Raw genomic sequence first — 27079 nt, 5'->3', positions numbered from 1 at the left:
ACACACACACACACACACACACACACACACACACACACACACACACACACACACACACACACACACACACACACACACACACACACACACACACTTAAATGCACACACACACTTAAATGCACACATCTCTCTTTCACTCTCCAACACGTGCAGAGGTAGACATACGCACACAGGGATCAGGGGTAATCAGAGGTGTGGACACCACATCCCCTGAAGGAGATGGAGATAGAGATGGTGGAGGAGATGGAGAGGAGAGGAGAGGAGAGGAGAGGAGAGGAGAGGAGAGGAGAGGAGAGGAGAGGAGAGGAGGTCTGGATGACCTTATTCAGTGAGTGTAGGTGGCTGCAGTTCTCCAGGGAGAATCAAACATATAGGCGTGGAAGCCTAACCCTAATGCCAGGAAGAGAGAAGCTGTAAGTGGTCATGCTTGTTACATGGTTGTTACATGGCCATTCATGTTGAGCAGATCAACGCAGGCCTGAGGGTTGAATGTGCTGGATGTAAAACATTCCATCAGCTGAGAAGTGTCAAAGTGGGGGTGCTTGATCTAAGGAGTGTCTCCATACCAGGAGAATATACTGTAGCACGCAACATCAACCACGTTAGACAAGATACAGAGTTTGAATAGCAAAAGGCAACATGACTAATGGCCTGGGTTTGATTTTGAAATGTTGTTGCTTGAAAAAAAAAGACCTGCGGTTGGTACGAGACAGGTGCTAGCTGGATGTTCGGTTTCAATAATTATGTAGTTCCAAGGAGACTTTCTATGTGGGTGAGGAATATTCCAAACCTCAGTGAAGTCTGGGGGCAAAAAGTGTTTTGCTTGTGTTTTTAGACGAGGGAGATCTTGTGATTCTGGGGGCAGAGAACCACTGCCTTTTCTCCGAAAGCCTTGGATTAAAGCCTGACCGATATGTCTGCCGTTATTTTACTTTTTGATTGATTGATTGATTAAATACTTCATCAGTCAGAAATGTAAAGAGGTACAGTCAGACATTTGACCTTTTGATGACATTGATCCTTTCACTCACCCTGGAGTTCCTATTTTGGACAAAACTTTTCAAAAGTAAAACAAAAAAATATATGTTTTTAATTTCTAAAATAGTCGGCCTACAAGCTCACGTGTTGCTTTAAATGTGTTAAGTAAGCATAAAAATCACTTTAACCAGTTTAACCTTGTTTTATAGAGCGATTTCTCCGAACGGCAACCATAACTGCGGTGTCAAGCGGCATCTACAGAATGTGTGTGTGCGGCTGTGTGCCAACACCCTGGAAAAAGGTCTATTCTTCAGCTATTGGAAAATAGCCAAATTGCAAGGTCACAACATGTCAATGATGCATCATTGTAAGCTTGCAGATCTGCTATTTTTTAATTTGTTTGAAAAATCTTGAAAATGGGGAATATAGAATTTTGTAAACTAAATTATGGGGGTCTTTGAATGAAATGATTTTCAGATGAGCGTGAACGGCAATAAAAACATATACATTTTGGAGTCCTTGACATGAACATTTTTGAAAACCACTGGCCTAGGATGTATTTTTTCATTCCAAAGTAAACATTGTATTATGATGTTTAGAAGAATCACTGTCTGGCCTATAGAATAAAAATCAAGATAGAGAAAAGGAAAATATTTTTATCCTAACAGACACATCTGTGTCTTCTTTTATGATCTGAACAATATATGTTCAGATCATATCATATATGTTTTTACAATATAGATTACAATATAAAATAAATCAGATTTATTTACACACTATATTAAATATCCAGTGGAGTCAAATAGCAAATGGAGTAGAAGCATGTTACCTGATTCTAGAATAGCACATACTGGACGAGGTGTAGTCTGAAGTGGATGTCATAAACGCCTGCTAGAGCGAAGCACCGTTGCTTGAATGCTTGGTGATAAACGTGATAATGAACTACACCACTGACCCTGCGTTGCCGGGTTCTCTCTAGACCAAAGGGACCAGGTCCAGCTAATGGCTCTTTAGCAGGATAAAGGATATACTTTCAGTGGGGTAATTGTTTGAAGTTTAAAAGCCCTGGATTAACACCTCTACACATGAGGGTTTGAACGATCTGTCCTGCACAGGGCTCCCTCTGTGGTGTGTTACCATGAGCCATCAGATCCGTGGGCCCGTAAGGTCAAGGGAAAAAAGGTAAAAGGTACGATGAAATATGCCTTTTAGAGAGACATAACCCGTTTAATCTATGACTGATGCCTTAACCTTGCGCTAACACCAAAGTGATGCTGACAGAGGGAGACAGAAAGAGAGCGAGGGATACCTTTGCCCACGTCTGAACATTCCCCTTGTTCTAGGATGGTAAAGAAACATAATTGCGGCCGGATTTTCCACATGAGCTGTAACGCGCACAATTCACAATGGACTCTGCAAGATTAAGGCCGTGGGGGTCACTGGAAAAGTTTGGGTGATGTGAACCTGGCACCAATTATCGCAGAGCCATCATTCACAGTATTATGAGGTTGTCTTGTGACCCATTCAAGGAAATTAGATAGGACAACATTATCCAACTGTACCGCGCAGGTTTCCCATGACCATCGTAGCATCTAGGGCCGTCTTCGCCGGTTGGTTCACTGGGGAAACGCCATGATCTTAAAAGTAATTCATACTTGATTTGTATGACCACCTAGCTCAGTGGTTTTCAACGTTTTCAGGCCGCGACCCCCAAAATAATCATATTTTAACTCAGTGGGGACCCCCCTACCCTGACGAGCACTAAGAGTTGAGGCATTACATTTTGTATAACACGGTTCTATAGTGAAAATAGCAGATCTACATACTCACAACGCCTTGTGTAAGCTTATCATCTGGGGACCCCCCAAAATAATTTGAGGACCCACAGGTTGAGAACCTAAAATTACAGATTTTCATAATTTGTCAAATTTTTCTTTTGTTTAAAATGCACCCTTTTCGGTGTTCTACGTGGCCATAAGTCAAAGTATAAATTAGCCTTAATCGCCCCTCACCTGCTGTGGGTTAACGAACAACCCTGTAAACACTACCGGTCTTGCCTGCACGTTCTCACCGTTTCACTCCGCTTTCACTTTATTCCAGTGTCTGTGATTATAATGAGGCAAATTCCAAGCTGATTAACTTGGTTTGAAGAGTGAGACACACGCGCGCGCACACACACACACACGCACACGCACACGCACACGCACACGCACGCACACACACACACACACACACACACACACACACACACACACACACACACACACACACACACACACACACACACACACACACACACACAGAGCGTGTGGGTGAGCCTCACCTTAAATGGGAACACATTGTGCTGAGCAGAGGGTCAGGGTGTCTCCAAACAGAATGGAGCAGACGTGTACACAGAGTGGGAGAGAAACAATTAAAAAGAAAAGCTAAAATGTGATTGTGTACATACACATGCACACACGCACGCATGCCCACGCGCGCACACTCTCACACTCTCACACACACACACACAGTCGCACACTGTTGTCTTTCTTCTCCTACAGAGGTTAGCCTCCCCCCACCCGTCACACACACATATGATGTATATACAAACACATATCTCTATCCTCTCATCATCTCGACTTTTCCTTTCTCCGTTCCCATGTTATGTCTTCAAACTAAGGAAAGCTGGTCATCTCTCTGCGCGCGCGCGCACGCACGCACGCACGCACGCACGCACGCACGCACGCACGCACGCACGCACGCACGCACGCACGCACGCACGCACGCACGCACGCACGCACGCACGCACGCACGCACGCACGCACGCACGCACGCACGCACGCACGCACGCACGCACGCACGCACGCACGCACGCACGCACGCACGCACGCACGCACGCACGCACGCACACACACACACACACACACACACACACACACACACACACACACACACACACACACACACACACACACACACACACAGGCCATTAGTGTGTCTTGTGTCTGGATGAACCAGCGCCCTCCAAAGTGTTTCCGCGTCGCCCGTCTGTGGTCCAGACCGGCCCAGTCTAATGACCTGGCCCAATAGTTCAAAGCAGGCCCCCGAGGCCATGATTAATGGATCTGAGTCGCTAATTTTCGAAGAATACAGCTTATTGTATCAAAAGAATAGTTCCCGCAGACACAAATGTTAAACTACAAGAAAGGCTATAGTTAACATTCTTCTGTGTTTGGAGAGCAAAAAGTGTTTTGCTTGTGTTTTTTAGACGAGGGAGATCTTGTGATAAAGACAGGAGTTCACTTTATGTTTCATCAGTGGTTTTAAGTATTAAGAACCTCTTTGTTCTAAATTTAGCTCTTTGAATTCCAAGTGAGGGAAAGTACTCCCCGACAACAAACAAATTAAGACAAGACGTTTACCGCCAGAATAATAATTCCATTTGGCACACTCACACGGAATTGTCTCCACAGTACTACAAAGCAATATACTTAAGACGAAAGAAAAACAAAACAGAATGGGCATGGGAAGCATTTGCCTAAAAAAATACATCTAACAAATTTGAAATTCCTTTTTGTCAGATCATGCCTCCCCCCAATTTGCCCTGGAGGGCTCAGCGTGGCTCACCGCGTATTTTAAGCACTTCCAGATTGAATTTAGCCCTGTGGCACTCCACGCTTGCATAATAAATCTCTCTCACCGTATACTCTGCCTTATACGAAACAGTCAGAGTGATGTTACAAAGTTGAAGTCCGAGGCAATTGTCAAGCAGTCTCCGAGACACAACAATCCATGCACTGTTACAGTACCTTCCACAAAGACAGTCTAGACTCTAGACAGACACATATTATGAAAGTTTTCACTGGCGTTTAGCCTAAATTAGGCTGTGTCACCCAAATTGATATGGAAAACAGACTTTGTCACAGACCACTTCTCAGAGAACATTACTGAAAATGTGTAGTAGCGGGGGCTTTACCACTTGAGCCCTCTTCGATGACTAATAGTGAATATCCGACCTACAAGCTTCCATCGTGACAGATTTTGAGCTTGGATATCTGCAACCCTATTATATAAAATAAAAGAATAATAATTTTGAAAATGTTTAGTTATAGAGACACCAGGATTAATGTGATGAAGCAGATGAAGCAGAAATTGAAGTGTGTCCCGTCCTGTATGTGTGTCCTCTTGGAGGAGACTGAAGGAATGCCTTGGGAAGGGACTCTCCAGCGATCAGGGTCTTCATTCATAAGATGTCTCATATAGCAAGGATGGTGACTCAAGCTGGAGACGGTGTTAAATGACAAGGTGACCAGGTCACTGCATGCGGCACCTCAACGTGCAGCTCTGTAAGTAGCCAGAAACCATTAGGGAGAATGGATTCGTAATTGTCGAGCCTTCTTATCTTATTTTGGATCGACTAGTTATATCTACAGTACGGCTGCTTCATACCGACTCCCACCTGCACCCACTGTATCTGGAACTAAAGACTCATATAGGGACTTGTGAAATGAGTTTATAAAGCCATTTATTTAAAGTGTGTCATTAGTCTTGGCATCATAACACAAGGACTGGGTGAGTTCAAGTAAATACGACTAATGGTGAGGAATAATAGATACAAAAAGGTCATAAAAACAATCCAAGCACAAACAAGGACTGTAGCCCACATAACGACAGTGCACGTATACTGCTTCTCATAAAAGCCACATGCCTTTTAAAACAAAACCAGACCACACATTGGGAGGCTGCTGTGAAGGAGAGCACGCTGGTCCAGTGTACCTGACCCCTGACAGGCCCACTGACCCGCTGACCTTTGACCGAAGGAAGTGAAAGTAGTGGCGGCCTGGCGGCGGGGTGTGAGATACCAAAGGTAGAAGTGCCTGCTCTCATGTTCAACCTCTGACCACCTGAGTTCTGGAGAGACGTATATCCCTGTTACACATCAGGTGATATCAATATGAATGCCAGCTGGAGAGCGGAGGATTTGATTACATTTTAGGCCCTTAGCGGGTGTTCAGTAAATATATGGCTTGGTGGAAACATGAAAGATATCTCAGAAAAGGCACCAAAACTAACATTTGAGATAGAATTAAGAGAAAAGCAAGAGTTGAAAATCTCTGTTAGGGAACGCGGTCGCACATCAAAGTATAGTCTTAAACCCATGAATATATTGCTTCAATTATGTCCAAGCGTGTGTGAGAGATTGTTCATATGCGAGTGCATGGCCGAGTGAGTGAGTGAGTGAGTGAGTGAGTGAGTGAGTGAGTGAGTGAGTGAGTGAGTGAGTAGAGGTATGTGAGGGAGGGAGTGAGTGAGTCAGTGAGTGAAAGTGAGTCAATTAGTGACTCATTGTGTCATTGACAGTACACAGAGACCCTTCACAGTCAACATAATGAGTGTGCCATCCAAATCTCAGAAACAATCCAGACAAAATATTTGTAATAAGTAAACTTGATGATATCAGCAGTATCCATATCTCACCATAAAATGTACATCTAAACGTATCCTAGACATTGAAATTATATAATTATAGACCACCTAAAATGCTTAATCTGCTCTAATCCCCACAGAGGTAGTGTGTTTGTGTCTGTCAGAAAGAGAGAGCGAGAGAGGCAGAGAGAGGGTGTGTGTGTGTGTGTGTGCGCACGCGCGCGCGCACACTGCGCGTGCGTGGTAGGCCTATGTGCATGAAGACTTTGATATCTAGATTTGCAGCCCACCGGAGCAGAGGTCATACCTCTGCTAAGTTTCTTTTTCAGTAATGAGGACACACACACACACACACACACACACACACACACACACACACACACACACACACACACACACACACACACACACACACACACACACACACACACACACACACACACGTTTTTCATTACATTGAATTACATTTTCAGATGCTATAGGCTATTAATTTAGACAAAGTTGACGCTTTTAAGCAAAAAGGAGAAAGCATGAAATATGTAGAAGTGAATAATAAAATAAAATATAACAATGACCAGACACCCAATACAACGGCATACTGTAAACACACATATTAGAGACTGCAGATCACCTATGACAAATCTTTGTCACACTGACTGACCCAAACAGACAAGCGCACCTGAAAGCAGCCGGCTTTAGGAGAGCAAAGAGCTTTAGAGCTTGTCAAAAGCTGCAAATGAGAAAATAATACATCATATGGTCCCCTGGATTGTTGGCAAACACAAAAGACAAGAGTCATGACTAATGACAACTCAGAGCAGTAAGTTGCTTAGTCATAGCAACGCACAAGCAGGGTCACCACCAAAAAGCAGCTTATTTGTATTTTCATCTTCCATAATGTATAGCACACTGGTTCTCAAAGTGGGGTGTGGGGACCCCCAAGGGTCCTTGAGGGAGTTCCAGGGGGTCCCCAGCTAAATGATATTTAGGAACCAAATGGACCATTGGTTCCATTTGTACACTCTCAGAGTTAAATTAACATAGATTTTTACTATATAAATTGGGGTCCCAGAGATATAAATAAATGCCATTAAATGGAGGTCTGTACTAACCTAATGCATGTCAAACTGGGGGTCCTTGAAATTAAAATGCTTGAGAATCACTGTTATAGAGCCGTAAAATCTCCTCTAATGGGGGTCCCTGCACTCCCTGGCAGTTTTCAAATGTGGGTCTGCGGGCTAATAAGGGTCAATTTGGAGGTCCTGGACATGAAAAAGTTTGAGAACCACTGCTAATAAAGTATTCAATCAATCAAGTCATAGCAACTTGGTACAATTACGCACAAGTAAAGAGGAAAGAAGGGTCACCAAATTATTTGTATTTCATCTTCCACATAATGCTATATAGCACGAGTGAAATGCGAAATTCCCTTTCATTATCGCATTGAGTTGAGTCGATGTAAAGACTGTAAAAGACATTGTTGAATGATCCAGAATAAACGCAGTGTGTGTTGTTACCTGTTGTCCCGTGCGCAGCGGTCCCGTCTGAGCGCGCGTCTCTGGCGAGCTCCAGAGAACCAGCGTGGTGGCTGTGGGCTGTGAGCAGCAATCCTTTTACAGAAACATCATTCCAACACGTCCAGAATTCTCAGGGGAATCTGTATCCTCTTTGGTTGAACGGCACATGGAAAAAAAGGAAACCTACAGAAAGACTTTAGGTTCACCGCAGAAAGCGCCTCCTCCCTCCTCTATTTGGCGGCCAAAATCTGTTCTCTCTCCTCTCCAGAAAATCCTCCTGTCTTGTCTTGGCTCGGCGCAAAATATCAGCACCCTGCAGAAACAGAGAGATATGCGTAGGTTAATTACCACAAACAATTGTGGTAGGCCTACATGTCAACATGTTCATCTTTGCCTGCGTGGGCCTACAAAGCTAACCGGGCCACGCATTTTATGAGTTTGCATAGTAGCCTAGTAGGCAGGCTACATATTTTAGGCTGTTTTATCAGTGGTGTAAAGAGTACATTTACTCAAATACTGTACTCAAGTACAAATTGTACTTGAGTAAAGTACATATAGCCTACCTAAAAATTGTACTGTACAATTTTAGGTATCTGTAGGCCTACTTTACTTGAGTATTTCCAATTTCCAATATTTTACTTATTCCAGTAGCCTACATCTCGGATCTAAATATTGTTTTTAATCCACTAAAATTCTTTGAAAACTAGTTACTTTGTATAGATTTTGATCATTATTACAAAACCCACACGAACAACTTCAGCCCTATAGCCCTCTTTTAGGGTGTTTTAAATATGTCGAATGACATCAACGACATAAAACGGTGAATGGGAGAGAGAGGGAGAAAGGGAGGCAGACACAGCTATAAAACTAAAGCTTATTACAAATCACAATGTTTTGACACACGTGTTTACATCCTGTGATTCATATTCTAACCATATAGAATGCAATCAAGCCAGTTTCTCAGCATGACGTTCCAGATCAGCTTACCTCCAGAAACATGTTCAGTCTTGCCCCAAGCAATCTGCATAATTAGACTAATGGGTAAACGAGTCATGACTTATCATAAACTTTCGTTCAGGATAAAGTTATTCCACGCTTGAGCAGAATATCAAAAGCTCCCAAGAGAGATTGGTAGTAATGGTCCGGCTGTTTGCTTATTTCATAAATCAAATATCACAGTAAAGATTGTTTTTGTTTGTTAGTTCTTTTTTTCTTCCTTTCGTATTATTATGTCCGGGTCGTAAGTCTTGATTTGAAGTTCAGCTTTTAAAAAGAAATCCAAACTTCCGCCAGTCAAATTAAGGAACATTACAAGTAACTCCGTGCGTCACAACTTGCGCGCAGTTAGTCCGCGTCTCCAAACGGTCCTCTTATTGTGGTGAAGGTGTCGTTCTTTGGACTAACATATCCAGTTATCAGAGACACTTTCTTTCTCCTCCGGGGTCTTCTTGGGAGTCCACCTCACATGCAGGCTCACAGCGACTAAACAATACCTCATAGGACTGGAGGCTATGCGTAAGAACACCACGCCGCTCTCTCTCTGTCTGTCAGAAACACTGAAACCAGAGCGCGCTGTTCGGCGCTGTTCACAGCGCAGAGATTCTTTCTGGTCCATCCATTCACATTCACATAGCTCGAATGTCTTTTTGTTCCCGCGGAGGGAGGAAGGGCACACAGCAGATTGTCATATAGGACTGTATAGTTTAGTTTGGTGGGGCTTTCTGTGTTCGCCTGCTGTGTAAATGCGCAGATGATCCAGTAATGCTTTAGAGTTTAGAATGTGGTAACATCCCTCTCACTGTTGTTTACACATCCACTTCTCATAAATTTGAAAATTCTTTACTGCATTCCACATGTAGGCAAACACAAGCAGACATTTCACGCGCGCGCGCACACACACACACACACACACACACACACACACACACACACACACACACACACACACACACACACACACACACACACACACACACACACACACACACACACACACACACACAGGCTCTTGCACTAAACACACACTTGCAGAAATGCATAAACATGCATCCACTCAGACAGACTTGCAAATGCAAAAAGCATACACATTGCATGCATGTTGTTTGCTACCCTCTTTGATCTTTGCACACTCATGCCCTTGCCTCTCTCTGACCAACCGTGTCACCAAGTCAACTGTCAAAATGATGCATGGGTGAGAAGGGGATTCCTCAACTGTGTGCATGGAGAGAGCAGCACAAATGGAAAATCTGGAGGGTTTGTTTGACTCTTTTATGGGGTCAGTTCTTAAAACTCTCAGAGTTAAACGAACACTCCGGATTTTACTGCGCGCTGCCTCCGACTAACCACTCCACCCACCTACCCTGGCAACCCCAGCCAGGGGCGTCACAAGGGGTAGGAAAGTGGGACTGAGTTACTGGGGCCCAAGGTGGAGGGGCCCTAATAACTTTATCTATTGAAAAATAGCAGATATACAAGCTCACAGAGCTTGTAGATCTGCTATTTTTGAAAAGTTGTGAAAAATTTGTGAAAATCTTGAATATATGTATTTTTTAAGCGAACATTTCTAACTCAAATTTTGCTTCTGGGGGTCCCTAGAACTAAATATTTTGAGATCGGGGTCCATGGCCAAATACATATCATCGTGGGGGTCCTTGACATAGGTTTCTTGCACACATTTTCACGATTTTTCAAAAATAGCAGATATACAAGCTCGCAGCGCGGCACTCGGTGCCGCGCTGTGAGCTTGTATATCTGCTATTTTTCAATAGTTAACATTCATGGGGGGCCCGCAGTGAATCCTTGTACCCAGGGCCCAGAATTTGGTGTGACGCCACTGTCCGCAACACACAGAAGGGCCCTCCTGCTGAGGCACTCCCTGCAGGGCAAACACTGGGGCCCTGCAGAGGACAAAAGACTGGGCAAACAGCTGCTCTCCCTCTCCTCGGCAGGCTCTCTCCTACACTGCGGCACAGACAAAACCCAGGGAGGATCCCTCACTCTCTGCCGCTGAGCTAAAAATAATACGCAAGCCAGTCCAGCAGGGCAGTAATGTACACAGCCGAGGTGTGCGACATGCCAGCATGTACCATCAAACGATTGGGATGAGCTCAATAACACTGGGGGCAAGGGAGGCGGTGCGAGGGGGGTAAAGGAGAAAAATAAATGGTGCAAGAGAATGACAAGTAACTTGAGAATGAGTTGCCTGTTAACATGAACCCTACGATCCCTGTTATGGGGCGAGCATTCAGGGAAAATAACAGATCTACAAGTTGGTCCTGGGTTCGAACCCGACAGTGGCCTTACTGTGTGTGAGTTTGCATGATGTTCACATGGGTGTTCCGTTCATGGGTACTGCAGTCTCTTCCCACACCAAAAGATACATGTTAGGACCTTACTCCTGGTAGTGCCCTCTAAGGCACTGCCCACTCCTCCTAAAATTTAGGATGGTTCAAATGGGTTGCCCATAGGGATCAATAAAATAATACTGTAACTAAACTTAAATATGACTCAAAATACAGGCATCATATTTTCATATCAAAATAAATAAATAATCATATTCAGTCTGATAAATCACTACTTAAATAAAGTCATTGTGATGACAGTGTTTCAACTGGTTGCATCGCAATGCAATGCTTGTTTTCCAGATACGTCATGTGTTGAGGGAATAGATCTAGTTCTCCAGTATGACAGATTGAAATTCACAACATCAAAAATATATTGTTAACACTGGAGTAGTAAAATCATTGCTATCGGGCGGAAACCGTGCATGTCCAAAACAATTAGTTTTCAGCAAATGGAAAAAATAACCTGTGCTCCACCGGATCCGATGTAGTTATTAGTCACAAGCTGTTGTTAATACTTTTTATTATTGTTTAAATATTTATAAAACAGAGAATTTCAACCGTGTGTCCCTATTTTGGGTATATCATTGGAAGTGAACCGTTTCAAAAGTAGCAAAAATTGCAGATCTACACAATACATTCTAACACATGTCATGTAGGTGATAGCTTGTAGAACAGCTATGTTCACTACTTTGGCATGATGCTGTCATATGACAAAGTATGAAATAAGCCATTAATTTATGAAAAAATAAATCATAATGGAGATAAAAGGTTTCTGCCCAACAGCGATGAAATGGAAATGAAAATAATTAACTAAAATCCTCTCCTCTCTTTACTGTTGGCTTGTATTCCGACATTGAGTACATACGGAAATGGGCAATTAGGGAAGTTTGGAGAAAATGTGATGACAATCGAAACATATGGAATATCAATGTTATAAATATGGCTGGGCCAGCTCTAAGATGTGTGTTGATATAACACAGGTTGGGAGCAGTCCCAGGTTCTGTATGGCAGAGAGCCTAAACAGTAACTTTGATGGATGATGATGTCCTCCTGTTCACTATGGTAAGAAGTTTTGGAGCATGTCATTGTTTGTACACCCAGAGTTAAGCCCTGTGCAAGCACGACGGCAACACATATGAATCAGAACCACAAGTACACACGCTCACATGCTGGTACCGTATGTGTTCAGTACCAACAAACACGCACACACAAGTAGCACAGTCAACAAAATGTGTTAACCTATTATTTGATCTGTGTCACTGCTTAAGAGCGATGTTTCTCAATCTGTAGGTTGTGACCCTGAAGTGGGTCACGAAATATTAATGCACTCGTCCCAAGTTCACAATCAGCACAAATTGGGTCCTAGAGTGAAACCAACCAGGAACCGCTACTGTAACCTATAATGCTTTGTTATTGTAATGCACTTTGTTTTTGTTTGGCACCTACTGTAATATGCAAGTACTTCAACTACTGTACAGTAAGTCTCTATGTCTAGCAGTAAAGAGTCAGTGATTTTGGGTACCATGGGGGCAAATCTTATGGTCTAAAAATCAGCAGTCTGGAAAAGACCAGGGTGTGGTTTGTGTAGCGAAGGGCGGCCATAGCTGAGTGGGAGAGGCCAAATGGGAATCAGAAGGTCCCCGGTTCACCCCCCTTGCCCACCCAAGTGTATTTATGTGTGGACGTGTCCCTGAGCAGGACACTTAACCTCGCACCCCTGGGTGCTATATTAATAGTGCCCACTGTTTCTTAGGATGGGTAAATAAATGCAGGGGAAGAATTTCATGTATGTTAGAATGTATAGTGACAAAAATACATAAAAGGAGGAGTGGAGGTGTGGCTCTGTCTGAGGCTATGACAAGTAAAGATTTACGTTACTATTTACCGTATCAGCTTCCAGTTATTCTGCACGCTGGAGCTCAGGTTTACCATAACACCCAGGAGTCATTGTGTACCACCTATCAGTTTCATTGTGTACCACCTATCAGTTACAGACCTTGACACATTGTGTTCATACTAAACACCATTGAGCAAGCTGGTGAGCTCTAGCTGGCAGTTGAAATGGAATGCCAAAGTAGTGGGACTCCAGCAAATAAACCATGGTCTTGGCCTTTAACACCTAAGACATGCAGTGTGCAGATGGGACCCTCAAAGTGGACTTCAGGTACCTCAGTCCCAGGATCTCATCCTCCCCTACGCACCTCAAGAACAGAAGGGCAATGTGCTGCATAACATGAGGAAAATGTGGAAGTCTGGGCTCGGGTCGAATGCAGCCTCTTCATCTTCACTGCTGAATGCATCCTGCTGTGTGTGACGTAGAAACCTGGACACTTGCTGCTGCCCTGGAGAAACTGTTGGATGCGTGGTGTGACACCAAGACGTTCTGTATGGAGGTAGAGGATGTCTCATGGATGGAACACATGAACAGTGTTGACACTGATCTACAAAGAGACTGAGGCTGTCTGGCTAATGCATGCACCGTCCTGACCTCATCGCTTCAAAACTTGTCCTACTCCTATGAGAAGTCATGCATGTTAAAACTACATACCGGTAGGTGCACAGAGAATAACTTCTTGGATGGGTGACATGGATGTGATGAAGAAGAATACTAAGCCATTGTTGATGAACAGAATGCTGGACTGGGATGTATTTGGAGGTGTAATTTCAAGAGCCTGGCTTATTTACTACTTAGAATACTGTTTGTAGCCATTAGCCAGTGACTTGACCTTAAGGAACTTATTTCAATGTCTAACTTTATTTCAACCAATCTGTATTGAATATTTTGCTATTACAATCTAACTAGCACATCTGAACTGTAGTTGGAGGTGGTCTCCCTATACCATTGAGAAATCCTGGTGTCATAAAAGGATTAGTACAGCCTCAAGCTTATAAGTGCAATATCTCCCACTCGCCAAGTGGGACATAAACCTTATGGATTACAGCTTTAATCTGTGACAACAGAAAAACAGTGTTCACATACTACTGGATCATGCTCCCATGGATATTTTATTAAACTACAGCCAAGCTGATGTTGGGAGTAGTGTTCAGACTATATTCCTGTTTACACATGTTCTCCTGTGCAGCACCTGGTATCATGGATGTGCATGCTTTTGTAAACCTTTTGCTTGATCTTAACCCTCCTTCACTAGGTGCAAAATTCTGTGAGATGGGACATAGTTGATTAAACCTCCATTACTGGAAATGTCATCAGCTTAATCACCAGTCAAACCATATCTCTATGGAAACAAAAATCACACCCAGTGTGAAGTGAGCGGTGCCTTTTATGAGTTAATTTCCTTAAGCGTCCCACTAAGCTTGGCCAATGCCAAGCTTTGTGGGACGGACGGACATACACACAAAGCCAGATGTAGGAGTTGTAAAGAAAAAGGCCTTTCTGTTTGGAGTTTGCATGTTCTTCCCGTGTCACCTAGGGTAAACATGTACCCTCATAAAAACATGCAGTAATCCTGGTCTCTATATTCCTTCTGGCCAGCCGGGGCGCCTGATGGAGGGGAAAGGAACTTGTTCGGAATAACGTGTTCCTTCCATGCACTACATTCTACCAGGGAAACTACCCCGTCAGGTGAAAAGACCTGGACTGCTCATGCATAGAAGGAAGGATGAGCTCAGTCCGTTGCTCTCCCTCGGTTGGCAGAGGGAGTGTAGCGCCCAAGATTACATGTTGGCACTGGGTGAAAAATGGGTTGCAAAATCGTGGGATGAAAAGAATAAGAAGCATATTTGCTCTAGTGTTTCCTGCCTCCGTGACACACTGTGAACAGCATGTGCCCAGTTTGAAGGCAACCTTTCTACTGTGTTGGAATGCTTGAAGGAAATTGCTCACAGAAGTACTTGTAAGCCTGCAGACCTTGCAGGTAATGCTAAAGCTACAAGGACTTTTCACAATCCCTTCATGTCCTGTATAAAAATAAAACATGGTTGAGACATCAAATGACCCTTGGCTGTAAAAGAAGGAAAAAATAAAGACCTTTATGGTTTTTGGATGAGGTATATAATCTGTTCTTAGAAAAATGTCTGGTTTGAAAAACCATCTCTGTTTTTGTTCTAGAAAGTTGCTGTTCTAGGGATGCACAGTAGTTTGGTTTCCATGGTAACAGGCTATGGGTCTGGGCTGAGGGCAAATTTATACTTTGTCAAACAACCATGTCACTAACTTAAAATCCCACATTTTCAATGAGTGACACTTCCTTACAACAATAGATTAGGCTCCAATGCCAGGATGAAAGGTATGAACCTAGGAAGGTGTAGGCCAGTGGTTACCAAACCTTTTAGCCCGTGACCCAAAAGAGAAATTAGACGTTTGTCTAGGACCCAAAGTAGTGAAAATATAAACTAATCTGCTATTTTCACTACTTTTTAAACATTTGTTTTTTCTAATTTATGGAATTTCTTAGACTTTTATTTATGTATTAATTTCATTACTTAGAATAATCATTGCAATTTTGCATTTTTTTTATTCATGAAAATCTTGTGAATGTTTTTTGAAAATGTTTTGAAATAATAAATAAAAACAAAATGTAGGAAACAAGATTAAGGGACCCATAGAAATGTGTCCACGACCCACAAATGGGTTGCGACCCGAGAGAGAGAGAGAGAGAGAGAAGGGAGGGAAGGATGAGGAGAACATTTTTTAAGAGCGCTCATCTCCCTCCAGTTGATCCTTAATGCGTAGTTCCTCTCACATGCACTCAATGTGCCTTCCTCTCTCCTCTTTGTCTCCAAAGGTGACTCTGCCCGTTGGGTCCTGTCCAGCCAAAATAGTTTTCCTTTAAATTCGGGAAACCACTTCCTCCTAAAACCCCACCTCGTCCAATGTCTGGAGGACAAAGTCAAAGTCAGGGCGAATCAACAGCACAGTGTTTTTCAAATCAATTATTGAGGAGAATACAGCATAAAAACGTGTAGTCTGACGTGCAGGAATTTGCAGTTTACATTTATTTCCAGAGTAAGTTTCACTGAGAGAGCAGGTATAGGGCTTGATTGTTTAGACCAAACAGTCAGGGACACATGACTGCAGCATGTATCAAAGTTGGGACTTTTCCATTACGTGACAGTTGCTTTAACCCCCTAGAAGCCCTGCAGAGTTCATCAGTTGTATTTCGGCCCTGGTTTCCTGCAGCTTCCACGAAAGGCATAATATATTCTCCTTCCAAGCTTGTCACTGTTTATACCCACAGAGCATAAAGCAAACCTCTGACACATGCCTTGATTACAGGCGTTCTAATGTGAGGGGATGGGTGGATGGTGGGTGGAAGGGGGCAGCCATAGCTAATCCTGTCACTCCTAATGTCTGTTTTTCCAAAAGGCCCATTAAGTTGTTTTTAAGGTCATATACCCAATGTTCAGCTTAGACCACAGCATGGCACTTAGTGAATGTTGGTTGCATGGGTTTCGGCAGAAGAGAAGAAACTTCCAGATGTTGTTCTGGTCCCACTTTTCCACTGAAATAAAAAGAGGCTTCTTAGTCCTAAACTATTCTTTCTCCACTAGCGTGAAATGGAAAAAGATATATTAGCACCTTTCGGATGGGGAAGAAGGTGGAGAAGGCAACAGCAATTGTCACGGCTGCCAAGAAAATAGGCTACGGTGCAGTCATTTGAAAATCAGTTGTTTAGCGAGTGACACAGTTCTATGACCAAGTATAAACAACGCTTCATACTTAGGAGGATAAACTGTGTCTGTAATCTGGAGGAACTTTGCAGATGTATGGCCGTTGTGACTCTGCTCTCCATAAAGAGGGGCAAGGGAGACTAAAAAATGTTCCGCTCATCTTTTAAGAGTCTCAAGTAATCAACTTCTTGTACGTCTTCTTGGAAGAGGATTTAGCACAGCATTCTATGGAAAGCTTTGTACATTAGGTGACAGTTCATTGAAGTTTTTTAAGTAAAGCAGGGTAGACCAGTGGTTCTCAAAGTGGATTCCAGGGACTCTGTGGGTTCCTTTAGGAGGGCTAAATTGACCCATACAAGTCTGTAACTCTGACACAAATGGAACCAAATGGACCCTGACTGGTCCATTTGTACACTGTCAGAGTTAAGGGGAGACCTTGAAAGAAATGTGAAAGTTTGAGAATCACTGGGGTAGACTATGTAAAAATCTGACAAGGTGGGTGAGGGAGTGGGGGCAGATCCAGTTCCATCTAACGGCTCGTGTAAATGACAGCGATGTACCAGGTGCGCCACATTCAGCCAGAGACTGAGGTCAGCTGAAAGGTGGAAAAGTGACAGGGATTGAGTTGGTGTGGGGGGGGAAAGGGTGTTTTCCCTCAGCTCAGATGACCCTGACTAAAGTAAACAGAGCAAAAAAGCGGATGTTGTCTGTGCTGTGCGAGTCCCTGTATGTGTGTGTGTGTGTATGTATGTGTGTGTGTGTGTGTGTACTCCTTCTCTTTTTCCAGACCTTTTTTTACGAGGGAGTTTAGGTTTCGGCCCGGGGGCTGCAGGCTCCTCCGTTCCAGCCCCGGCGAGAGGAGGCGGGGTCCAGAAGCTGTCGCCGGGAATAAAAGGCCCGTCAGCTGAAGGGGTGCAGGAACACCGAGGACAAAACAGCAACGGGCCGCCCCCAGCCAGCTGCCTCAGGAGCTCCCAGGTGGTAAATATCCTCTCTCTGTTGAGAGAGGCCAAAGAGAGAGAGAGAAAGGGGAAAAAGAGGGCGTGTGAGAGAATGAGACGGAGAAAGGATCACCGGGGTCTCTCCCGCGGGGATCGTGAAGTCTTGTTGAGTCAAGAGAAGCCAGTGTGAGGGGTGTTGGTGGTCAGTGAAGCGTGACTCCAGAGGCCACGGAGGTGTTTCTGGCACCCCGTTAACGGCGGGATCTGAATCGCTCACCAGGGGCGCTTTAAGAGCCCCTCGGTGCCCTCCCTCCTCCACCTCACCTCGGTTATACCAGCTGGAGAGACCCCCGCTCAGCACCACTCCTCTGTGCGTTCATACACACATATCAGAGTTACTGCAGCTGAGTAATAGTGTGTGTGTGTGTGTGTGTGTGTGTGTGTGTGTGTGTGTGTGTGTGTGTGTGCGTGCGCGCACACGTTAAGTCTAGGATGGGTCCCTCAGGGCTACTGCAATGAAACTAGATCCCACATAAGGGCTTGGCAAGTAAAGGGAAACAAATGCAAGGGGCTATAAGACAGGGAACAGACAGAAAAACAGAAGGAGGGAGGGAGGGAGGCTCCAGAAGACAGGACAGAGAAAGTGAGAGCAGCAGAGAGAGAGGATGCAGAACGGGACAGAGTGGGATAGACATAAACACACAGGAGAAAAGGAGAGTCCATTAGAGAGGAAGTCCGGTGTACCGTCGGAGTTGAAAAATGATTTCCTCTGTCTCTGCAGGTAGAAGACGGCGCAGAGCGGAGGAGAGGAAATCCTACTCTCCACGGTCCCCCGTTCCATCCCTCCTTCACTGGGCTGTTAAGTTTCCTGGGGTTTGTAACCTGTTCGGCAGACTAATGGACACACGGACAGCGATAATAGAGCACTGTACATATGGGACCTGAATAAGATGAGGCTAGATGAGGTCTGAATACCATAATGCTAGAGTTGCTCCCAGTGAAGGCCATACGTCCTGTCTTGATGGGCCTCCTGCAACGAGTGCAGACCACCCGCTGTAATGTAGCCTCTTAGGACATGCTTTACAAGTGTTTTAGCACTAGGACTGGGATGAAGTCAGGACCTAAAGAATGTAATATCTCTTACAGCACAGTATTTCCAAGGAATCCAATCCAAGGAAGCCTTTGGCGTCCCTATTCTGGGCATGTCATAATAGAACTTTCGCTTATAGTAGAGATCTACAAGACAAGTACAAACTACTGCATAAATCTCATTGCAATTTGTTTTGGGGCATGAATATCTTCTCATTTTGGTGAAGAGATCTGGCGTGGACAGAGTATAGGAGACCAAGTGTAGACCCCTGGAGGATACCGGTCCACAACGTATCTAGGATTTAACCGTTTAAAAAGCTGAGACTAACATCTGATTGAGGTTGACATCGCTTTAGACTAAATTAAATTGACTCACGATCAATAAGACAGCAATGTAGACTCAGATATTTAAGTAAATACTATAAGAACTTACTATCCTAGACATGTGATATACCTGTACATTAACAAAGATAAATATAAGGGAAAACGGTTGCAAAATATATAACTGCAAAACAGAATTGATCAGCAGGAGAGAAGCAGAAATGCACCAGCAGAACATCCACTTACAAACGTATTTATTAACAAGTTGCAGAAAGGACAGTCATTTATACCTGTATATAAAAAAGAAATGACAACACTTGATCGTGTTCATGGCCTCCCGGTGATAATGATGTGCCTAGAGGTCAGACAGTGTGGTGATTGATTGTTGATCGTGTTATGAATTGAGGTGAGGTGCAATGTTTAAATAAAAATAAAAAATAAATCTTTAAATATCCATTACTACCCTAATATCAATATAATACATTCTGCTTGATGATGAGCAGGTGGGGGGTGATGATAGGAAAATAGGTGGTCCCGGTGCGTCTCAAGTCCATACAGTCCAGCATTCAGAAAATTCAGTTCAAGGAAGAAAAAAATAAACAGAAAAAGATTAGGGCTTATCACAAACTTGGTCTCAACTCTTAAGGAGTTGACTCACTACCAACTGGAATTACAGAAGCCCTCTTCTTTTTCTGGACCTGAAACAGACCGGGCCCAAATCCTGTTTAGCAAATGAAGAAGTGACCCATCGTGACAGGACTCAACACCTACCTGGAAGAGCCTTGGTTCACACCTCACTTAGACCCTCTCTTCTACAGTATGACGGGTGGCGCTGATCGCGTCTTGCTGATAGATAGTGCAATGTCTGAGCTATTCCCTGTACCTTAGCTCTGAAAGGCTCCAACAAGGTTCCTCAAAAAGTGATCTCTTCCCTCAAAATCCAAGTGGATTCCTACTGATCTTAAAGGACAGATTAGGACACAATGTCATGTGTTCTTTTTCTTGGGGAAAAGGAGCACATGTGGGATACTGAACTAGAGTTCTCAACGGGCCTGAAAATTAAGGCCCGGCCCTAACTGGGCCCTAACTGGGCAGGCCCGAGGCCCTACCCAGCTCTACTAGTTAGCATACATTTTAGGCCCTACCCTACCCTAAATGTCGGGTCGGGTTCGGGTATGGTCGGGTTCGGTCAGAATTTGTGTATTTTTTGTACAGAGTACAGTGAGTATGCACTTCCAACAAAGCAGTAAAAACAGATCATTCACCTATAGAGTAGTCCCCCACCCAAAAAACAAAAAGAAAACACCCAAACACACACAAAACATTTGCCATTGAAGCAACAAAACCCTGAAACCCTGAAACAAGAACAAAAAACCCTGCTTTGGTAAAGCAGACTTTACAAAGAACAAAATGCATCATCACTGTAGTGTACACATCTGATTATTGGTGTTATAAAAATGTAGAAAGCAGACCTAACATGACATTTTTGAGTTTGGTTGGGTTAGCAGAGGGAGAAGCAGAAAGTTGTACTGCGTAATGCTGAAATTATACTTAGTTGGGTCGGTGTCTTGCACTTAAACACGCCACACTGTGGAACATTGTAAGCTTTAACATCTGCTTTTTTCAGCGTGCAACACCTGCACACAACTAAGTAGAATTCATGCTTAATACTGAACCATTGCTACACAGAAGCAATGTTGAAATACTGCCACAGCAGATGTATTCAAATAACTTTTGTTGTCGGAGGGCCTCTCAAGTGGAAAAATCAAGCACACCTCCTTAATTTCTGTTTCTTTTCTTTTAAAGTGCAAGAATGATATAATTTTACATTACATTGAAACTGAGCCTAGCTCACCAGATAATTCTAATTTTGTCACTTGCCGCACTGCCATTTATTTAATCAAATTACCTTTATGCATCTATTTGCTGCAATTAAAGAAATAATTAAAAATACAGGGTTGTAATAGAATCTGCAGAAGGCAACTTTGGAGAAGTCCAAGCTACTGCAGATTTTCTTTTAAAAGCAAAAGAGTCAGGAAAGGTGAGAGAAAGTGATGACTTGCAGCAAAGAGTTGGATTCAAACTAGGTGATTTTTTTTAAATGTGGTATCTATGCACTCCTACTCTCTTGTTCGTAGAGCTCCCCTGATTGGTCAAGAGATCAGCGGTCAAGGTGAGAGGTGAGATTTCAGATGGCCCAAAAACAGAGAAAGAGAATAATTCTCTCAACAGGAATTACTGATTGCTGGCCGAGTGTTATGGCATTTTAATTTCTTGTTACTTCATGAATGTTGCCTACTACACCTTTAATACTTCTAAACCATATCTGGAGGATGAGGACAGGTGTAATGCGTATTGTAACACTGCTTCTACCAAAACTTTACTGCTAGTCTTAAAGGAAGCACATTGTGGACAATTTGGAAGAAACTGAAATTTGTGCGACTTATCTAAACAAGGACACAACATAAGCAGGCCTGCCTGTGACCATAACATTGGGACCATAAAAGCAATATAAATAATTAAAATAGACCTTAAAAAAGAAAAACACATCTGCAAATAAAATAATTTGTAATTTGGAGATTTGGAGGCATCAACAAACTGGTAATCTTTAACTCTTGAGATTATTTGATGTGTATTAGGAAAAGGTGATCCCATCCATTTGGGATTTTCTTGCAGCAGGACATGGCTGCGTGTGACACAGTCTGGGGCGAATCACAGGCAACACAAAGAGTACTGCGAGAACAGGACAGGCTATAGAGTGAAACATCAAGCAGGAGGTGGAAGAGGAGAAATGAAGGGACCAATGAGGAATTCGTTTAACTAGAAAGGGGCGCTCCACGGAACGCATTTCTCCGCCAGACCAGATGGCCAACCCAGGGCTGTGTAATTGCAGCCATCAGGACCCGAGGAAGCTGTAATGGTGTTTCTATGACATATGGTTCAAATTTTAGCATTTGTGGCACCCCCTATGGACAGAAGTGAGAGCACTTTTGAAGTTGCACCCCACAGTGGTCAATCAACAAGAGATTCTCAATTTGGCCTTGATTGGATGTTGTTCATGTCATGATGTATAGCATTGTTTGTAAGAAATAGGCCCCTCCCATAATTATTTGAAGCCAATTACAGGCAAACATTACGTTCATTACCATATGTTCCTAATTTGGTGAAGATGGGTAAAAAACAAATCATTGTTCTGAACATGATATTTGTCCCTGGGGGACTACGTGACATTGCTCTCATCTCTGCGTTGTGTAGAGGCCCCTCGATATGATTTTGGCCCTTCGAGCAAACTTTGTAAGGCAATTACAGCCAATCGGAATGGAATATGAAAAATCTGAAAGATGCATTTATCACATGACTCCAGAGATGTGTACAGTAGGACTGGAGTAGACTAGTAGCAAAACGAGTTTTCAGAACAAATATGCCAACGATTAAATTCTGATTGTGTGACCTACGATAAGTTTCAAAAGTTATAAGCAAAAATGTCAAGCGGGCTAGTATAGCGCCACCATGAGGCCAATTTGAAAGATTTGGCGTGCATCGTCTTCCTTGGTCTACTGGCAGTGTGCACAAAACTTTTGACGCCGATTGGTCCAGCGGTCTGCAATATTCGCTCTGGATTCAAACAAACACAGACAGACAGGCAAAAACGATCTCCATCCCCGGCCTTCGGCCTGACAGAAACAATGAACCAATCAGAGGTTTCTGGTCAGTTCGGGGATAGAGGGGTGGGTTGTTGTCGCTGCAGCTTGTTAAAAAGCACGCTAAAATCTTTGATATTTACACTGTGGAAAGTGAGAATACATTCAGGCAGTTAGATAGAGAGAGGGGAGCGGGGGGGTTGAATGTCTCTCCCCTCTCTACGAGGTACGTTTGGCACTGCGTCCCTACGCTCTCCGTCCAGTCTTTTCATAATGAATCAGTCTTTCAGGTGGTCCCCCTGTCGGCCGTGCTGTCGTACTCCTCTGCCCTTTAACCCAGGGTTCTGCTCACCCCCCGGGAGAGGGATGTGAGGGAGTAGAAGGGATGGGCTAAGATAGGTGTGTGTGGGGCGGTGAGGGGGAAACAAATCGGATCTTCCGGTGACTGTCAATGGTCAGACCCCCTCTTCCCTCAGAGTGTCCCTCCTACTGCAGACAGCAGGAGCCTTTGGTTCAGAAGGCACGTGTGTGCGTCTCTCCACGGAAACCCTCCACTAGATTCCTACGCTTTTCTGTTCTGTTATTATAGTTGTTCATGTTGATAATCTCCTTTGATATAAAAACTCAGGCAGTGTGGGGACCACCGCGGTTTCTATGGGTCCTTCTTCCGTCCCCGCCCTCCCCCATAGTTGTCCCAGTGTCTTTAGTAGTTCATGGGAAGATTGGAGGGGGGGGGGGGGGGGGGGCAGGCAGGGCAGCAAAGGCAGAAGGAACCCCCTTGGGTGGGTGTAAACTCATATCCCGTTCGTCAAGTCATTGATGACGTTGGCTTTCACCAGCTTGCGGAGAAACTCCTTCTCCTTGGATATGTTGTGTGTCCATGACTGCCAGAAAGACAGAGGGGGAGAGGACACAAGGACAACGTCAGACATGACAAATCTTGGATACAATTCCCATAGCATGACAAACACTTAAACTGTAACGTGATGATTATTATTTATGACTAGTACCAAAATCAAGAAATAAATCTTGACCTTTGACTTTCTCCGATTCAAACTTCCATCTCTTCAGGGCAGCCTAACAATCATCCACAACTTTGTTTCATGAAAATCCACCTTTTCAGTTTCACTTTTGACCTGGTCTTTGATCATGAAAGTTTCAACCTTAAAAGTTAATCATCTTTTCGGGTCATCCTTCTTCCATTAACACCAAGTCTCATGAAATACGAGAGGAGCGATTACAATACCCAGCCACAAATTTCTGCTTTATGATAAGACCCAAGCCTATACTATATGCAGTCATGTACAAGACTACACTGTGCACATGTCTGTGCTACTGGCTCAGTCCAGTGGGCCTGGATGTAACCAGAACCTGTGGTTCCTGTGCGGTCCTTTGGGATGGAGTCACAGAAGTTAAAGAGAGAGGAGGATAAATGAAAGCACAAAGAGGGAGAGAGAGACAAGACAGACATGAGTGGAGAAAAATAATTACACAGAAAAAAAGTGTAGCGAGCTCTCCAGGCCCCACAGCTGGTCCAGAAGTCTCAAGAGGGCCACGGGCCTGTCTGGCTTGGCCCACTGTGACGGATCACACTATTGACCATAACCTCACAGAGTTGTAAGAAAGGCTTTCACTGGGACTTAATATAGGGAGCTAAAACTGGGAGCAGACTGAGCTGTGTGTGCACGTGAGTGTACACAGGCTCTGAGCGCCTGTGATTTCAGTGTCCTATCTTATTACAAAAAAACACATAAAAAATGGTCCGACCAATTAAATTTAACTGTGGACAAGGTTGAGAGGAATGGATCCAGTTAGGGTGAAATACATGATCACACCCTGAATAATTACCAGCTTACAAGTCGTTGTGACTTGTGAGCTTGTAGATTTGCTATTTTGCTGAATGTACCCCTATTTTTGCCAAATATTCACAAAATCTCTGTGTGTGAGTTAATGTATCTATCCTACACGCATCTCGAGAACCACTTAGCGGATCGACTTCAAACTACAACAGGTACTCTGATAATGGGTACATTGGTTAATGCATAACCAAGAGGGGCAAGCGTTCCCATGTGAATAAATGAGCATTCACTGAAGACTTAATTCTACAAACTTGGCTTCCATTCACCAAACTCAGAAGACAGTAGAGGTCCTCTTTGTATTGGTGGCTATGTTTCTGATGTAGCTATTGCAGGTTTTTGCTGCAAGGTAAAATCACACACAGGATTCATACCCGTCTCAAATTGAGCCTGAATATCCTGTAATCTGCAGTCTGCACCTACCCTACAGTGCGTTTTATAGTATTTAGTTAAAATACAGTGACATAAAATCTTTCTTGGCTGAATTCCAGAGAGACAGCCGCTGATACGAACGACCTACGGCCTGGTCGCGACCTAGGCCACGACCTGGAGGTCGTAGGTCCCGGTTCTGGAGGTCGTAGTTCGCGGTACATACTTGTTAGGTCGCGGCCGGTCTAGTTTCGCGACCCCCGGCCGTGGTTGCGCCACCTCGGTCGTCCCCGGGCCGTTGTTGCGCGATCGGGCCGTTGTTCAGCGACCTGGGAAGTCCGCGGTCGTATTTAAAAGGTCTTTTTGCAGAATATTCTAGAGCAGCAGCGCTATTCAACCTTTTGAAGCTTGTGATTGGCTGAACCGGAGGTAGGAAGCGCTCCATTGTAGTCACTTGGACCGCGCGAGGTGCACCAAAACCTATCCTTAACCCTAACCCCAACTCTAACTCTAACCCTAACCTTAACCCTAACCCCAACTCTAACCCTAACCCTAACCCTAACCCTAACCCTAACCCTAACCTGCCGACACTGAGTAGCTAACCTGCCGACGCTGTTGAAAACGAGCGCTCCTTCCCTTAGCAAGCGTAGAGTTTCTAAACTCGCGTCCCTTCCCTTAGCAAGCGTAGAGTTTCGATCGCGGCGCTCCTTCCCTTAGCAAGCGTAGAGTTTCTAAACTCGCGTCCCTTCCCTTAGCAAGCGTAGAGTTTCGATCGCGGACTTCCCAGGTCGCTGAATTACGACCGAGATCGCGCAAAACCTCCAGAACCGGGACCTACGACCTCCAAGTCGTGGCCTAAGTCGCGACCAGGCCGTAGGTCGTTTGTATCAGCGGCTCTTGCTGGAATTCCACTGCTACATGGTTGCCATGTCATGTCATCCAACTGTCAATCACTACAGTGCAGTAAGAACTACCGGTATGTACAAAACCGCTTCAACAGAAAACTGTCCGTGTAGTTTCAGCCTGTCAGATCAAACACACTGCTTGGTGGCTGACTGTGGTTAAACGTTCCAAACAACATGGCTAAAACCCAGTTTCCATTCATTAGCTGTTCACAGCTGAAGACAATGTGGTTAATGATGACACTGATAATGACAAATGCCAGGGGTTCACCGAGAGTTTAGATGGAAGGTTATCAACGCACTGAGCTCATGGTTTACATGTCAGCCCATGGAGTGACATCTCTGATTCTGCTGCAGCTTGGCTGTAAACACCGGGGGGGAACGCTGGACTGCCGAGGGGGAAATGGAATCTGTCGTCAGGGCGCTCATAAAGTCATCGCTGGAAGGACGTGATAACGGTTAGCATGTTGACGTTTCCCTACAGGCGCCTTTGAAAGAATGCTATAGATTCAATTAGGGGTGAGTGCAAGCCAACAGCTCCCAGTATGTGCTGCATATCACAATTCCTGGAGTAAGCATGATTAGAATATTGCTACGGTTCACTTATTTTCATCAAGATTTTAAAGACGGCACAGGCAAACAGACAGAGGAGAGGATCAGTGTCAGGGATTACAAGCCAGATTCATTCCTGTGACATTTTGTCAACACTGGAACGCACAACAACTTCCTATGCCAAGGTTGACCTACAGCATGATTTGTATTATAGGATTAATGTATTTTTGTCATCAGCTTGGCAAACTTAACGAGCTATCCCAGAGCCGGCATCATGTTTATTATTAGAGGGAACTGTGAGGAAAGGGGTGGGTAGGTATAGGTTTTATGTAGCCCTGAAACAAACATCCGATCGTTTTCTGTTTTTCCTTGTATTTCCTGTTTTCCCCATGCGCGAAAAAAATAAAACAGAAAACGATCATATTAAAATGCTTATTAAAGAATACAGAGGATACGGGTCATTTTTGTTGGACGTACCATATTTAGACATGTGTGAGCCTTCATCAAGCACTTTATTTTTGAAATCCTA

The 27079-nt window shown here is 44.0% G+C and overlaps 2 protein-coding genes across 6 annotated transcripts in view; both read right to left on the bottom strand.

The window, feature by feature from the left end:
• LOC308285062 (uncharacterized protein) overlaps positions 1–18661 on the bottom strand; it is a gene marked incomplete at both ends in the record, with an annotated part of 30445 nt that extends 11784 nt beyond the window's left edge. The window contains 4 exons of the mRNA XM_080725780.1: positions 5737–5864; positions 7905–7997; positions 17679–17783; positions 18565–18661. Of these exons, the coding sequence (XP_080581906.1) occupies positions 5737–5864; positions 7905–7997; positions 17679–17783; positions 18565–18661 (423 nt within the window). The remainder of the gene's footprint in view (positions 1–5736; positions 5865–7904; positions 7998–17678; positions 17784–18564) is intronic.
• Positions 18662–19467: 806 nt separating this feature from the next.
• Positions 19468–27079, bottom strand: part of st3gal3b (ST3 beta-galactoside alpha-2,3-sialyltransferase 3b) — a 69390-nt gene continuing 61778 nt past the window's right edge. For all 5 annotated transcript variants that reach the window (XM_080725160.1, XM_080725161.1, XM_080725159.1 and 2 more), the window contains one exon: positions 19468–23755. In XM_080725160.1, the coding sequence (XP_080581286.1) occupies positions 23666–23755 (90 nt within the window). In that variant the 3' untranslated portion in view covers positions 19468–23665. The remainder of the gene's footprint in view (positions 23756–27079) is intronic.

This window comes from Nannobrachium achirus (genome assembly GCF_963921795.1).
Source record: "Nannobrachium achirus genome assembly, chromosome: 5".
NCBI classification, from domain to species: Eukaryota; Metazoa; Chordata; class Actinopteri; order Myctophiformes; family Myctophidae; genus Nannobrachium; species Nannobrachium achirus.
The sequence above is the reverse complement of the archived record's forward strand: the minus strand, read 5'-3'. Positions and strand labels throughout refer to the sequence as shown.